Below are 15,584 nucleotides of genomic sequence, written 5' to 3'. Positions count from 1 at the left end.
CCTCAGCGTGGGCCGCGAGGTTGATGATTAAAAAAAAAACAATATATTGATTTTGGAAGGTATGAAAAATGATTAAAAATTTTTTTCTTCTAAAATGTGGTTCAAGAGATGCATACAAAAATTGAAAAGAAAAATACCTTTTCTTACGGAAGGGAGTCTGATGGCTAGGGTTCTTGGCTCCAGCAGATTTTTAGGTTTATAAAGGGACAAACTATGTAATTATGTTATTTTAATATGGGCATTTTTGTCAAAAATACAGCTTTTCGAAAAAGCTGAAACAGCTTCCTCCCAAAAGCTCCAAATTGGAGCTTCCTCCCAAAAGCTGTTTTCAGCTTCCCGCAAAAGCTGAAACAGCTTTTTGAAAAATTTACCAAACACAGTTTTTCATCTAAAAGTACTTTTGGAGGGCCAGAAAGTGCTTTCTGGCCCTCCAAAAGCTCCCCCAAACAGGGCCTTACACTCTGGATTATATGAGATGAAGAGAATGAATTGGTCTGTACGCGGACTAACATCACACGTCCAAAGATATGTTCAATACAAGATAATACTTCTTTGAAATAGCTTGTGGTGACTATCAGATGCTTCGTCGTGATACAAGCGCATGGAAGGTCGCATGGAGGACGTAACGTGAAGCACATGTGAAAGTGGGTTAGGTCCAACTCAAATGGTTCCAATGTTTCCACGTTTGCTAACTTGACCTCTCTAGCAAATGAGTTCGCATTAGCTAACATCCAAATTGTGTTGAATTTAACTCATTCAACAATACTTTTGGACAGAAATAATCATCCTGAGCTGTATATTTTGATTTAAAAAAGGCTGAAACGAATGGGTGCCCAACCTCGATCCACCCTAAGTTCAGCAAAAAGTCTCATCCCTATGCCCAGCTCGTCCTCATTGAAGATAATATATGCCAGAAACACTATATAGGGTGCCTATAATTCAGAGTCCTTTTGCTTGTGTAGCTCATTAATTGCCATGCATGTGCCGATGGGAGCAGACCAATACAGGCAAACCCAGGTTTGTGCAATCCAAGGTACGATCAAAGGCAGCAGTCCGATCTGCTTCACTCGTGATTCATGAGATCCAAGATTAATTAGCACTCTTAACATAGTTTAAGAGTGTTTCGACATGGTTTGGATCATATGTAAGGTTGGCAAAATGTGACCCAATCCATCAATTAGACCTATGTTCAACCAGCCATAAGCAGATTTAATTAGGTTTGGGTTAAAGAAGATCGAGTTATAAATAGGTCATCCTATTTAACTTATTTAATGTTCGAGTCGGGTTTGGGTTTTAAATATTTGACCCATTTGACCCGTTTAATATGTTTAATATCTAGGTCAGGTTAATTCAAATAACATGTTTAACTTGTTTGAAACCTGCTCAATATGTTTCTATCTTGTTTGAACTAATCAACTTAACCTATTAAACCCGTTAAAAACTTACTTAATCTGTTAAATCTGACTTGATCTGTCTAATAAATGATTATATGGGAAGGATCGGATTGCGTGTTTAATATGTAGGTTGGTTCTGATCTGGATTTTTGATATGACCTATATTCAATTCAATTCCTATCTAATCTGGCCTGATTGCCACCCCTAGGTCCATATGTGACTGGTATATACCAAATTGTCTTGATCAGTATGCCTCTTGTGGCATGTTTCCAAGGGAGAGGCCTGCAAAGCAACAAGGACATTTGTTCCATTCGTCAGAGTCAATCACTAACGAATCTGGGAAGAGATCCGAAGAGTTCTTTGTGACTTGATGTTACAGCCACCTGTTATATGTTCTTTAATTTGTTTAAGCTAAAGACGTGTGAAAGGGAGGTGGCTAGTAGAAAGGACAGTGCATGAATGTTTTCCATTGTTGGACTGGCTTGCCTTGTGCTTTCTGATGTATTGCTGATGTCCGATGGCTTTGTCCATTGTTGGAGAATGAATCGAAAGTAAATATACTCGAAAGTTGGATGAAGGAGACTTGAAGCCTCGTTGAACAATTTCAAGCTCTCAAGACTCAAACTTTAATGTTAGGTACCAATGAGGATCATGAAAACTAAGTGGAACCTAAAAGATGGGTTAAATATCTCTCTAAAGACATTATAGAAGGTCATGCTCTCTCTCTCAAGGAAAAAAAAAGAAAGAAAGAATAAAAAGACCTAATCCAATTACTCAATGAAATGTGGTTATTTTAGGTTCATCCGAATATGATTAGGTCTATACGTATTAGGTCATACCGATTTAATTTTATCTGACCCTATTACCGGTTGATTGACCTAGTTGACACATTAGGTTGCATTACTTTAAACTCTAGGGTTTGAAATTAGCAAGTCGGCACCTTGAGAGGTCACCAGCTTGATATAGTTCAAGTAGTCAATGCGGTCCCTCGCCTAACTTATGGACACGGCATTAGCATTACAGTGTACAGGGTACAAGGATGATTGATAGGTACAAGTTTTTCCCATGAAGAAAGTATAGATGGTTAGGCAAAGCTACAAATAGAATGAGAAAACTTTATTAGTAGCTGCCAAAGTGGAGTATGTGCTTCCATTGTGGCTGTGCATGGAAGGTGCAGACATAGCTGCGGAACTTGACTGAAAGCATCCTTGATTAGTAGGGATTCATGAGCCCGGGGGATGCGAGGAGTGCTATGATATGCGAAGCTAGTGTTGGGAGGCGAATGGGGCAGGGACCACTTTAGTCCCATACTACTTGAGTAGTAGAAAAAGGTTGTGCCTATAAGGGTCTCATTCCCTTTCTTTTGAGAGGGCTCTTTTGGTAGCGGCGAAAGTCGCACCGAAGGGACAAAATCGTGCGGGGTGAAGTACCTATGTGGCTCTCCCCTAAAGCGGACAATACCTCGTAACGGAGGCCATCCATTTCCGTGCTCTAACAGTTGGTGCTTTCGTTGAGAGCCCCGCTGAAACTTTTCCGTACGACTCTTTCCGTTGGAGGGCGGATGGGGCAGGGACCACTTGAGTCGCATACTGCTTGAGTAGCGGAAAAAGGTCGTGCTTATAAGGGTTTCATTCTCTTTCCTTTGCGAGGGCCCTTTTGGTAGCAGCAAAAGTCGCACCGAAGGGACAAAATCATGCGGGGGTGAAGTACCTACGCAGCCCTCTCCTAGAGCGGACAATACCTCGTAACGGTTTGTTTTGCGATGTTGTTCTTATAGTCCCAAAGGATCCTAGCGTTGGGACAATCCATTCTCTTCTCTTCCTCATGATCTTTCTTCCATGCCATTATGGTGTGCATAAGCTTTTCTAAAAGGGGTCATGGGTTTTGTGTTGTGAATTGGTGGTCTTCTTTTTAGCAGCTATGCTGAATTTATCCAAGTGGTCCATACCTAGGAAAAAGGATGCTGGCTGCGGTGCTTATGAGGCTATGTTTGTTCATATCATTTGAAGCTCATGATGACAGGATGACCCAATAATTTCTCTCGTTTGTTTTTTTTTGGACGTGTGTTTGGCATTGCATGACATTTGTGTGGACGTGCTTTAAAGCAGTATCTGACCAAGTTTGGCATTCATGTGCGCATTGCGTTAGGTTCAACGAGCAAATGGAGAAGAGCTTCTATAATTGGGTTGAGTGCGGTATACATGTTGGACTTTGATGCATACACACATATACACGTACATGCATGCATACATGCATTAGTACATACATATATACATACATACGTAGTGTGTGTGTGTGTGTATAAAATATGTTCATGTTTTTAGGTTGATTATTGCCCTCTTTCTCCAAACACTATGGACCCAACTCAAGGAAACAAATGAAATAAACAATATGCTCTTGTATGGCTATTGCAGTAGAAAAAAAGTTGGGGAGTGATCTCATTATCATTACATTGCATATCCATATTTGATGATCAAATAATTCCAACTATGAACTTGGTGAAATTATAATTAGTTTGTGAAATATAAGCTTGCATGTTGAGTTCCATTTAAGAATTAGATCTGGCCTAGGTCTTTCAGAGGCCTACTCGTCAACTATTTGATCATTTGTTCAAGGCGGTGGGGATGAGTTGGGCATACATGATTGCACCTTTTGGACCTTTTCGTGAAGTCACCTATGGGCTGAACCAGGCCCTCTTGGACTAGGCCCTGGGCTAGAAATTGCTTCCCATTCACCACTTTCCTGGGCCTCAGCTTGACCATCAGGCCAAATGGACCAGAAGATCCGCGAAATGTTTCTAACTTAATAGGCAGGATTTCGCATTTTAGACTTGGATCATTTAGCTCAGATTTCTGTCAGATCATGAAGTCAGCAGACAAAATGATGCTTAGTTGAAAAATTCTGCAGCAAGAATAGCCTCGGCTTCACAAGGAAATACTAGTTTGAAAATAAATAAGAGAGAACGAAACATATATTTGCTTTCAGATCCGAAAGTGTTTACAGAAACCCGGGATCTCGCAAAGTCATACAAATAATTCAATTCTCAAGAGCAAATTGACCCCAGAAACAATAGTTTGTCGATTAAGATCTTCTCAGGATTTGTGTTCTCTGCCCAGCGTTCAAAAGGTGTATCAACTTTCTGGACAGAACATCTAAAGCTGATTCATGTTTGTCACTGAGATCATACTCCAGATGAGATGCCTGTATAAGCCTTTTTTTTTCTTTTTACATCTAGGAAACCAGCAGGCATCCATGAACAGGTAACCGGCTCCTAAAAGAGTGAACTGCTTCTGAATCCCGTCAGAGGATGTCATTTTAAGCCGAATCTCAAACACTTGTTGTGTTTGACTTCGGCGATGGTCGATGCAGGTGCATTGCTTTGTTTCTGCTGCTTTGAGAGAGAGTGCTTCTCCATTGCACTGATAAATTTTCGCAGGTGCCTGATGTACTCAGGATAAGTTTCTAGATTGCAATGACCACCACCCTTGACCCATAGTGGATCATACTTTTCTTTGGATAGCTCCCACAAGCGCTTTCCATGGGACCAATCAACAATATCATCAGCTGTTCCCTGCAAATGATTGATTGATCGATTAGCATTAACGAATTGATCAATTAGCGTTTACAATGATCAGCATTTACAAAGACAACAATGGTAACTCTGTAAACATTTAAGATAAAAAAAAAAACTAAAGAGATTGAAATGTATAAGCTTGGAGATTTAACTTGAGATATCTGATATGAAGTTCAACCACTATTATCACTTTTATCAAGTGAACAACATTGAGCACAATTTTTAAAGTCAATGATTTCACCTACTTTCTCCATCAGTCATGTCCTCTTAGCCTCAAAAAAAAAAAAAAAAACATTGAGCACAAAACAAAAAAACAAATAGGTAAGTCAACAAAAAAAAATCAGCTTTGAATCATTAGATCTCAAATAAATAAGTCCAGCAAAGAGAATAAAAAATAAAGAGAAACAGGATTCCAAGTCCGAATTTTCCACATGTTAACCTGTGCCTCATCAGATACGGGAGCCATCTTTTCCAGTAAACATGGATTCTTCAGACTTACCTAAAAATATGAACTCTTCAGATGGGTCTACAAATTACTTCTTGCAGGCCGACGAAAAACTTTTATGAATTTATTAATAAGCATATAAAAATTTTAGATTTGTCGAGCAAACACAAATTTCTATAAAGCTGCTTGAGGTACTTTTCTTCCATGAGAAATTCATGCCATTGACCCCATGCTCTGCTATAAGACTAGAGATTAGAAGCAAAATTTGAATGCCATTTTTAAGAATCCAAAAATTTGAATGGGAAGAAATCCTTTCGCAGGTCAATGAGAACAGTCAAGCAAATGACAAAGGTGTTAGCAGTCAAAACTTGAAATTTAAAAGAAAAAGCATTATGCAGAGAACCCTTGAAACTTTAAAATGAAATTAGGTGACACTTTTTGAAACATCAAAGGGGAAAAGCATTTAAAACCGGGAAAGTTTTAAAAAGTTTAAAAATGATGATGATGAAGAAAACAAGAACGACGACGAAAAACTATCAACCAACCATGGCAAGGTGCATGACAGTAGGAAAAGATCTAGACAAAAAGGAAAAAACAACAAATCTAACGCAGAATAATATAGTATTAGGTGAAAAACCATGAGATGAAACATGCATGGGATAACATGAATAGTTATGGACTTAGTTATGGCATAAATGAGAATCAGCTTCCTCTAAGGTGATGGATACATTGAGATCTGTGTTTCAACATTCTTTTGCACTAGCATAAATCTTCAGCACATTCCGTGCAATGCATTCCACTCCTTTGGTCATAAATTTAATTGGTAAGAACTATAGGCTTGACTTCCAAGTAAGCTTCAGTATCCTCTCAAGACAGGAGTAAACTGCATATGCTTCTTGCTTCCTCAAGCAGCCAATTTGCATCCAAATCCAGAATTGAATTAATCAAAGTTTCACTAAAATACGACCAGCCTCCAGCATGAAATTTAACTACATAGATCTTCTGCTTTCTTCTGCATGAACCCATCAAGATTCCAAGCCTAACTACTCCAATTGATTAAAGGTCATCAGAACATTATCGATCAATTATGCAACATACACTATGTTGCTTCCTCCTGCATTAGTTGCACAGGCATCAATGCATAACACTTTTTTTCTTGAGCAAATCAATGCTTAGCAACTTACTCTAGAAAAGGGAAAGAAAAAAGAAGTTTAAAAGCTCTGTCAAGTGCTGCTCTCCACAACAGCACTTACTAGTCTACCAACAAAACATGTTAAATGGACTTACAATTAAAAAGATACAAGAATATTTGAAAGCACATCCAATCTATATATGACTCTTTTACAAAAATGGTTGGATGTTGAAACCTGCCCCCTTTTTCTGGCCCTATTCTATAAGAAAGCCATTTCTGTTTAAATCAAATACAATAGGATTAACTAAAGAACCAGTGCTTGCCACGCTGCAGTACTGAGTTCCAGTAATGCACTGGTACAGACCTGCCAATCTCTGCTAACTAGCATGGACGAGTTACATTCATTAATAGGCTTTCTACTCATTCATTAGCTTTTCCTTAATGAAGTTTCAAACTTATAGTTTCAGAATACCTTTTGATTGAAGTGTGAAATATTTCAGCCAAAGTAGAACTGCTTAACCAAGTATACCAAAACTAGAATAAAAATCTGTAACAACCCAATACCTCACCCAAAAAGGCTAGCCTAGAAGGTCATATTTGGGTTCCTTGCCCTGTATAAGTACCGAAGACCTTCTCAATACACAAGCAATATCAGACTAAACACATGCCAGCACGGTTCCTTACCCCATTTATGCCCTAGCACCCCCGCCAAACTAGGGGATGAAATACAATCAAATTCAAATATAATTCAATCATAAACACCACACCACAATCCACCACGATTGTTACCATTATCAGCGACCCAAGACCTCAACCAAAAAGGCTAGTCTTTAAGATATCATTTGGATATCTTATCCTTGTATAAGTACCCAAGACCTCCATAATGCACAACCACTCTAGGACTAAAGACATGCCTGCACGTTCCTCACATACTCTTCACGTTTAAGCACTAGCATTCTCATCACATTAAGGGTCTCAACCCACTTAAATTCACATCTAAGCATACCACGATCGGCCCATGGTTAGTCCTAAAAGAGCTCGTGGTACAGTGCCCTCTAGTCCGCACATGCCATGGGCCAGGTTTTCTTTGATACCATTTGTAATGATCCAGAATCTTACCCAAAAAGGCTAGCCAAGAAAATATTATATAGATTCTCTGGCCCTGTATAAATATTCAAAACCTCCCTAGCACACAATCAATGTGAGACTAAACACATGCCTACATAGGTCCTCGCAAAATCAATTGGAAAGATCACTATGAAAATTATAAGAAAAGCATAGGAACTTAATACATACATACACCAAAGCATAGGTGGGAGTACTTTACTTACATGTGACATGTTTGTTATGCGGCTTGTGCATAAAAACGCTTTATAAACATTGTGAACTTGTCAGGAAATTTTTCTGCCCTATGCAGATAATGTTTGCTCAAACAAGCTAGAATTATGTGCTACACAGTTAAGTAGATTCCTCTAGGACAACAGGGCTCAACATATGTAGATAATTACTTTGGGCAGATTGTCATTTTGACACACTCCAGCATATGCCAGACATCTAAGATATGATCACGTAGCCTAGCCACAAACGGATGCTGAAGATAGATATGTAAGACACCTAACAAAGTGTAGCTCAGGTGAGAAAAATAGTTTCTGAAGGGTTAATTTCACAACCACAAAAAATGAAGGGGACAATCTGTCCCAGCATGTTTCTTCATCAAGTAAATATGAAGTATGCTTCCTCTTCCTCTGTTGATCTCACTAGGCTATGGCACCCAATACATGCAGCCCACTCTTTTGAAAAACCTTAAAAGAGCTAAACCGGCCTATCAATTTTCCTCTCTGTCCATAAGAAGAATACACACAGCCTTGACTTTTCAATTTAAGAGACGTGAAAAAACAAACTCTATTTGACTTTTCCATTTAATGACATATAAAAAATAAACTATCAAATATATAATTCAACAGCTATGCAAAAGATGGTGTTAGCTTTAGGCCTCGAGGTTGAATAATTCCACACAAACAAAAGCTTCTTGTGATTATACCAATTACTGGTCAAGTTATAATTAGAGGCTGTATATACCCAGAAACTGGTCACCATCTCTAAAATTAAACGTACTTGTGAAAGAGACAAACAAATAACTTAAAATGATTTTTAAACTTGCGCATACTGTTAGTGCTTTCGATGCATCAGCCTACGAATTCTTTACTGCAGCATGGTTATGCACAAAGGGGCTCATGTGACAACAAGAGAAATTACATTGCAAGGGGCAAACATGAAATAGGAAATGTATATAACTTACATGTCCAATGGATAAGGACTTACATGTATTACAAGAACAGGACAGCTGACCTGTCGTATCTTGTCAATGTTCTGCAAATGACCAGCGAGATTTGCTCAGTACGCAACCGAAAATCTAACTATGCAAGAAAATCATGAAAAATGCATCAAAACTTACTTTGAAAATATCGAACCAGAATGTCACCTTCACAGGGTACAAGACACGTATGCCTGATAGGATTGCACTATGAAGGACAACACCTCTCAGTTTCTGCAAGCGTGCAGCCAAGTGCAATGTAGGTCCACTACCAACAGACTGGCCATACAAAATCAGATCCTCCTGTCTTATCCCATACTCTTTCTTCAAACAATCATAAACAGCCTCTATGTCATAGTACGTATTGAACTCCGATGGCTTTTGAGATGGATGGCCAATTACAAGAGAAACAGAATAACATCAGAAATGGCATTAAGAACAGAGAGTATTTACAATTAAAACTTGTCTAGAATTTATTTCCTATTATGACCATAAAAGTTGTTTCAAGTTTTGTCAAGATTTCCACTATGCACTTTCAAGAAAGAAGCACATAACAGGGTTATGTGCCGAAGATCTTATCAACAGATCACCTCTTACATTGGCTATATGAGATTTATCTCAATGACAAGGAGTTGCTAGTGTACAATCATTGACCTACATGTGGGCAGTCAATAGTATTATTTTTTTGGCAGCATTAAGCCAAAAACCTATTGAATCTGTAGTTAGGAGACTGTAACAACTAGGACCTCTGATGTTGTGATATTTCAGGTATGTCCAAGTTAAGAAGTGGCCTGAATTTATAACATTTGGAAAGACTAGTAATTTTTATTAGAAAAATCAGAATAAAGACAAGCATGTGTTGCTATTTCTGTTTTGATGCTGCTGTTCATATTAATCAGTGACAAGGACAAGTGGTATCATGTGAATGGATGATGTCGAGAATCTTTCAAAGGAGAAGATTTTGTTCACTTGATCCAAGCAGTTCATCCCCCACACCCCCTGATCTGTCCATGACAGGTGAAGTATTCACAGAAAGAAACAGTTCCCTGATACAGGACATCCTGCTAGCTTCCAGTTTGGCCCCTCCTATCTTGACAAATCCAAAGGCCATCGCAAGGGAGGCATGATCTAACTCAACGAATTATAGATGACAGTAGTACGGCTATCAGATATTTTCCTCAAAAAAATTGCAAAACCACTAAGATGCTCATTTTCAAAGCCTACATACAAAAAAAAACAAATCTCACTCATGCATCTATTCATATTATGCTCACCTTCCCAGTGGAAGCCCCATAACCAGAGTAATCATAACTGCAAAAAATAACAAAAACATCCGTCAACTCGTGCAGAATATAACAGCAAAGTCTCAGATTCTTAATTTCTCACTGTCTAAAATCTAAAAGGATAATGAAATCCCAGCAACACCGCATGCAAAAGAATTCTACATGAATCTCCATCCAAAATGGAGAAAAAGGAGGAGAACAGAGAAAGGAGCCTATATTGTAGTAGCGAATTAATCTCATAAATGAGGAATACGAGCAACCAAGCTATTAATATTGTGATCACCCCTGAAAAGGATTTGAGAAAAAAAGATAATAAATTGAACAATAGTTAGTTAAGACTCCAATTTTTCGCATAGCATTTTTCCAAAAGACCCCCAATTTTTTAACTTTTCATTTCCAACCAAATATATATATATATATATATAGAATAAAGAAAGACCTTTAACCAAAACTTTTTAAACAAATGCATTGAGCACCACGTTTTAACTACACATAAGAAAACAATCTGAATTTTAATTCATCTTAAAAATCCAATCTTTCCACGAACTATGGATCCAAAAAAATAACATAAAATTGATATCAACGCAAAAGTCCTAAAAACATCCCCTTTTTATATTCTTTCTTTTATCCTTAAAAAAAAAAGGAAACCAAAAACGTATGTGCATAACATCCACCAAAATCTATCCATCAAAGAGAAAAAGGGGAAAAAAAAAAATCCAAGCACGCAAAATTAACCAAAAGGGCATCGAAAACAAAAAGATCAAAACAGGGAGAATAATAGAGACCTCATGATGTTGACACGGAGGTGGGCGCGGAGCTCGAGGAAGAGGTCGACCATCTGGCCGAGGTCGGCGGCGTTGCCGTGGGAGTAGAGGACGGTGAAGCGAGCGAGGGGGTGTCGCCAGAAGGCGGCGGCGATCCGGTTCCCGGCCTTGGTCTCCAGTAGGTGCACCTCCACGTTTTTGTCCGGCGACACCCCCGTCATGAACAGCCTCCCTCCCCCTCCCCCCTCCCTCACCACCTCGTATGTCGCCGGCTCCGGCGGAAAGAACGCGAATTTCGCCGCCACCGACGACGTCACGTTCCCCATTCCCTCCTCCTCCTCCTCTTCCCTTTCCCTTCTCCCTTCTCCCCTTCCTCCTTTCCTCTCCACTCCTCTACGCTTGTAATCCTTAAAACCGCGTTCAAGTATTCGATGACCGAATTCCGACACCAGGATCTATCTATCTCCAAAGGCGTCGCCTTTCTTCTCTCTCTCCATATCTAATATTTCTCTGCGTTCTGGCCTTCCTGGATTCCATTCGTTCCTGCTTCTACTTTTCTTGGCGTTGTTTTGGCCTCCGGGCGGTGTTTATTTTTACGGGAGAGGTGGGAGCGATGCTGGTGGAAGGGAAGGGAGGGAGGCGTGGGAGGTGAGGAAACAGAGACCAGGTGGCGGAGGAGCGGGTTCATTAAATCGTGCCATTATTAAAACGGAGGGTTGGGACGGGGGTGGAATGAGAGTTATCCTAGAAAAGGAAATAACAGATCCGATCGGAAGGGAAGGGGGGTGGGATTAGGGATGAGGTGGACCAACCAAAAACCAAAACCCAGCGGGCTCCCTCTCTTTTTTCTTTCCTCTTTTTTCCCCACTTTTAATATTGTACTTTAATTACTTTGTTGGCCCAGTAAATTTATGATAGTAAGGGTTAAACTAATCACTTTATGGAATCCTTTCCCTCTTGGTGAGCTTACCGCTATCATCTCTCATAGAATGGGTAATTGTACTGCAAAGAATGTCTTTGATTGAATATTATGTTCACAAAGAATTCATTATTTTGGTAATATTCAAATTTATTGGAATGTATTGTGAGTGACGAACAGGATGATTATTTGTTATAAATAAATTAAAAGATGTCTAAGTTAATTTGGTTAGTTGCATGAAACTTAATTACTTGATTTAATTAGTTTTACTCTTTCAATTTGTAAATACTACCTTTGTAAGTTCTGAATCCATAATTTCTCTAAATTCTTTGATATCTCCATTAAAAATTTATACACCTATAAACTGCATAAGGTAGTTAGCAGACACTCTTCCTCACAGTTGTAAACCGAGATCCATTAGTTTGCAAAATGTAACACTATCTTTACATTGTTATAAGACAAGGTGATGGAGATTAAGCTCCTCCGCGTAGTACCGTAACGGACCACAAATGGTAACGGAGGATTGGCGTGGAGATTAATTAGAATAAGGAAAAGAATAGGAAGGGGATCGGATCTCGGGCGAGGGGGAATCAACGGCGGAGATTCGGTCAAAGGCTGGGTTCAATCTGCCAGTTAGGGTGGGAGTTTTAGTCAGACATTCTCCAAGGGGTGAAGCTTTGCTCGTCGGCTGGTCGTCATCTCATCTGCCACGGACGAGCCCTTTTGGTCTTTTTGGACTGTCCCTACACAAAATGCCCTTAGATTTTTACCAATATTACCAGAATCGCCATCGCTCGGATAACTTTAGCAACGGCCGTTACTTGGCCTGGTCCGTAAGCTGGCCGGGTCTAAATGCTTGAGCCGCATCAGCTAACGGCGTGCTTTGAGTTTTAACAGTTTGGTTTGTTTGAAACTTTTCCGGGAATCTAATAATCGATCAGTCTGTTGTACTCGGGTCCGGTACTTGTCGCGTCCAATGTATGCGTCTTGATTCGGGCGAGAGACATTTGATTGATCAACCATAGGAAGAAAAAAAACATATTTATCGACCACATGATCCCATTAATCAAGAAAACGTTAGGTACGAAATGCTGCATATATAATGAGTGCCATCAATTAATTAAATTTCATCTGAAAAAAATACTAATCAAAAAATATTATTTATTTTTTTTTTGATATCGCATAGATACCGAGAATTGGTCTATTACATAATCAATATAGAACTAAACGCACGTCCAGACACATTTTTGCAGAAATAAAATTAATATTTTTTTTGATAATGAAAAGATCAATCAGAAATTTTATATTTCAAAATCAAAAACTGCATATTATCTTTTCTATACATTTTTTGCCTAACTCATTTAACTTAATCTAATTCATCGTAGATAGGGCTATGTTTTCTACTTAAAAAAAAAAAAGATCAAATTCGAATTTGAATTTTGACTGACTTTGTAAAGAAAAGCTGGTTTCAGGTTTACAAATTTTTGACCCATTCATATGTCTGACCTAATCTGTATCTAATTCGGCCCGACCTAATTGCCACCTTTATACTATATCCAATCATCAAAAAGCATAAGATTTAATGGTCGGTTTCAATAACCTGCCTTGTTATGTTAGAACTTAAAGAATGGCCTAGTTGAATTTACACCTGCCTAACATGACAAAATGCTATGGTGTATTTTGGGTCCCTCAAAGGTAAGAGTTTGCAGCAGGGTAGTCAATGATCATGGTCCTTCTTGGCTGCTTTCCCTTTTATTTCTGGAGAAGAAGATCGCGGTGTAATTAGAGTAGCTCAAGTTTGGATAACCTGAGATGAAACCATGTCAAGTTTCAATGTGGTAGTGGGTCATGTTGGAGCAAAGAAAAATATGGCTCCCACTAATAAATGCTTGACGTTCCTACCTACACCATCCTCCAAATTGATTTCCTCCTACCCAAATATGATGTCACTCCTCGCACCACTTTCCCCTGTTCATAACGTTAGACTGAAGCAAAGAGGACAGCGAGAGCAACGCACTGCAAAACCAGCAGTAGCCTCAGGACTTTTGTAAAAGGCCTTGAGGGCAATCTCGTTCAAGCGGATTTGTCTCACATGACCAAGAATGCAGCACCTATGAGTTCTTGCAAATGATAACAGTGCTACTCAAGTAAACATATGTATCTTAATTGACGAATTCGTATGAATACAGTTTGCAACCTAACTATGACTTATGGGCACCAATGTGCAAGCTAAAGCTTGCATAGTGTCAGCAGTAGATTTTTTAAGCCTTCTGTGGATCCTAATTTCCTACTTGACCTCCTAATCAATGACAAAGACTGAAGTAATAACAAGCTAGTGGTCCCTTGAAGGCTAGCCACAGCTTAGTGGTTCCTTATTAGCTATGGTGGGTAAAAGTCCGCGAGATTGCTTCACTTGCACCTCAACGTACAGAGTAGCCGAGGATAGTGAATGATTGTCCTTAAAAGCATAACTCTTTTAAAAAGCCACTACTACCACCATCGATATAGCATTTTGAAGTGTTTGAGAGAGACACCGCATGCATTCCAACACACAGCTCCACTTAAAAAAGGTAACCCTCCGAAGGATAAACTTGTGATCCCATCACCCCATTGTCCTTTGCACCTGCCCTTTTTTTTTTTTTTGGTTGAATCTAATATTTTAAAATATTCGGGCAAAAAATACATCCGAAAAATTTAAAAAAAAAAAAATAGAAAATTATAGAATATATGATTCAGTATATAAAATATTATCCAGATAACTATAACTTTCCTCTAGATATATGAAACTTAGGATCCATATGGATATGTATTTAGTTTCTAATCGGTTATTTTCTAGATAGATCTAATCCAAATAATATCTTTCGGTTAACTATTTTAGGTGAAATCTTGAGTTATTACAAATAGTATCAAAACGGATCCAGTCCATAACCCATGTAGACTTAAGGGACGCTACAGCCCCTAGCTTATTAAGGCTAATTACGGATCGATCGTAGTACTCGTGATTAAATTTGGATGGATTTGATTTTTTTTTTTCCATAGCGGAATCAATGGGTCCCATAGAGATACTTTTAGGGCTTTTACTAGGTTGATGAAATCTCACTCAAAAAAGTTGCACCAGCGATGCGTGAGTCTCTCATAGCTGTGTCTCACAATCAATAACATACAAACTATGGAAATAGGATCAATGGAATTGCATATTACGGATTCTCACGACACGATATCTATTTTGTCCTTTTGGGGTAAAGGGGAGCACTAAGCTTAATTTGATTTTATTGTCAGAAAGAGGATTGGATGTGTGAGGCAAAAATTATTTCACTAATCTTGACACATATGATGGTAAATAATATAAAAAATATACAATTATTATAACTAACTAAAAGAATATAGCATACAGGGGCACCATATTCACACGATTGATGCTTTTGTTCACCTAAATTGTGTGATTGTGAATTTTTTTTGAAAAATTACAGAAGCACTACTTTAAGTTTAAGCCAGTTACACTTAAACCTCCAATAATTAAAAAGATTCAGTTAGCCGCCAAAACTTCATTTTCATTGTAATATGGCCCAACCATCTATCTGGATCCTAACACCATTAACGGAGTAAAAAAAAAAAAAAAAAAGACTAAAATACTCTTAATTCAAAGAGGTTAAACCATGGCTTTCACACAATCTTAAAGTACTTCATTCTATATCATTCATCTATCAGATCTTAAAGCGCTCCATCCACTATTATCCATCAATCTGTACAGATCTCAGA

At 38.6% G+C, this 15,584-nt stretch overlaps 1 protein-coding gene across 2 annotated transcripts; it reads right to left on the bottom strand.

Annotated features, from left to right (window-relative positions):
* Positions 1-4,329: 4,329 nt before the first annotated feature.
* On the bottom strand, positions 4,330-11,693 carry LOC103724250 (alpha/beta hydrolase domain-containing protein 17C). 2 transcript variants are annotated; one of them, XM_008815448.4, is made up of 5 exons: positions 10,928-11,693; positions 10,134-10,170; positions 9,001-9,237; positions 8,845-8,915; positions 4,330-4,965 (listed from the first exon to the last, which is right to left on the bottom strand). In XM_008815448.4, the coding sequence occupies exons 1-5, from the start codon at positions 11,230-11,232 to the stop codon at positions 4,857-4,859; spliced, it is 759 nt and encodes a 252-aa protein (XP_008813670.2). In that variant the 5' UTR covers positions 11,233-11,693; the 3' UTR covers positions 4,330-4,856. The 2 variants fall into 2 exon arrangements, with proteins under 2 accessions (XP_008813670.2, XP_008813669.2); XM_008815447.4 differs by having other exon boundaries at positions 8,868-8,915; positions 10,928-11,680.
* Positions 11,694-15,584: the final 3,891 nt, after the last annotated feature.

This window comes from Phoenix dactylifera, chromosome 1 (genome assembly GCF_009389715.1).
Source record: "Phoenix dactylifera cultivar Barhee BC4 chromosome 1, palm_55x_up_171113_PBpolish2nd_filt_p, whole genome shotgun sequence".
Taxonomy (NCBI): Eukaryota; Viridiplantae; Streptophyta; class Magnoliopsida; order Arecales; family Arecaceae; genus Phoenix; species Phoenix dactylifera.
This window is presented reverse-complemented; position numbering and strand designations above follow the sequence as displayed.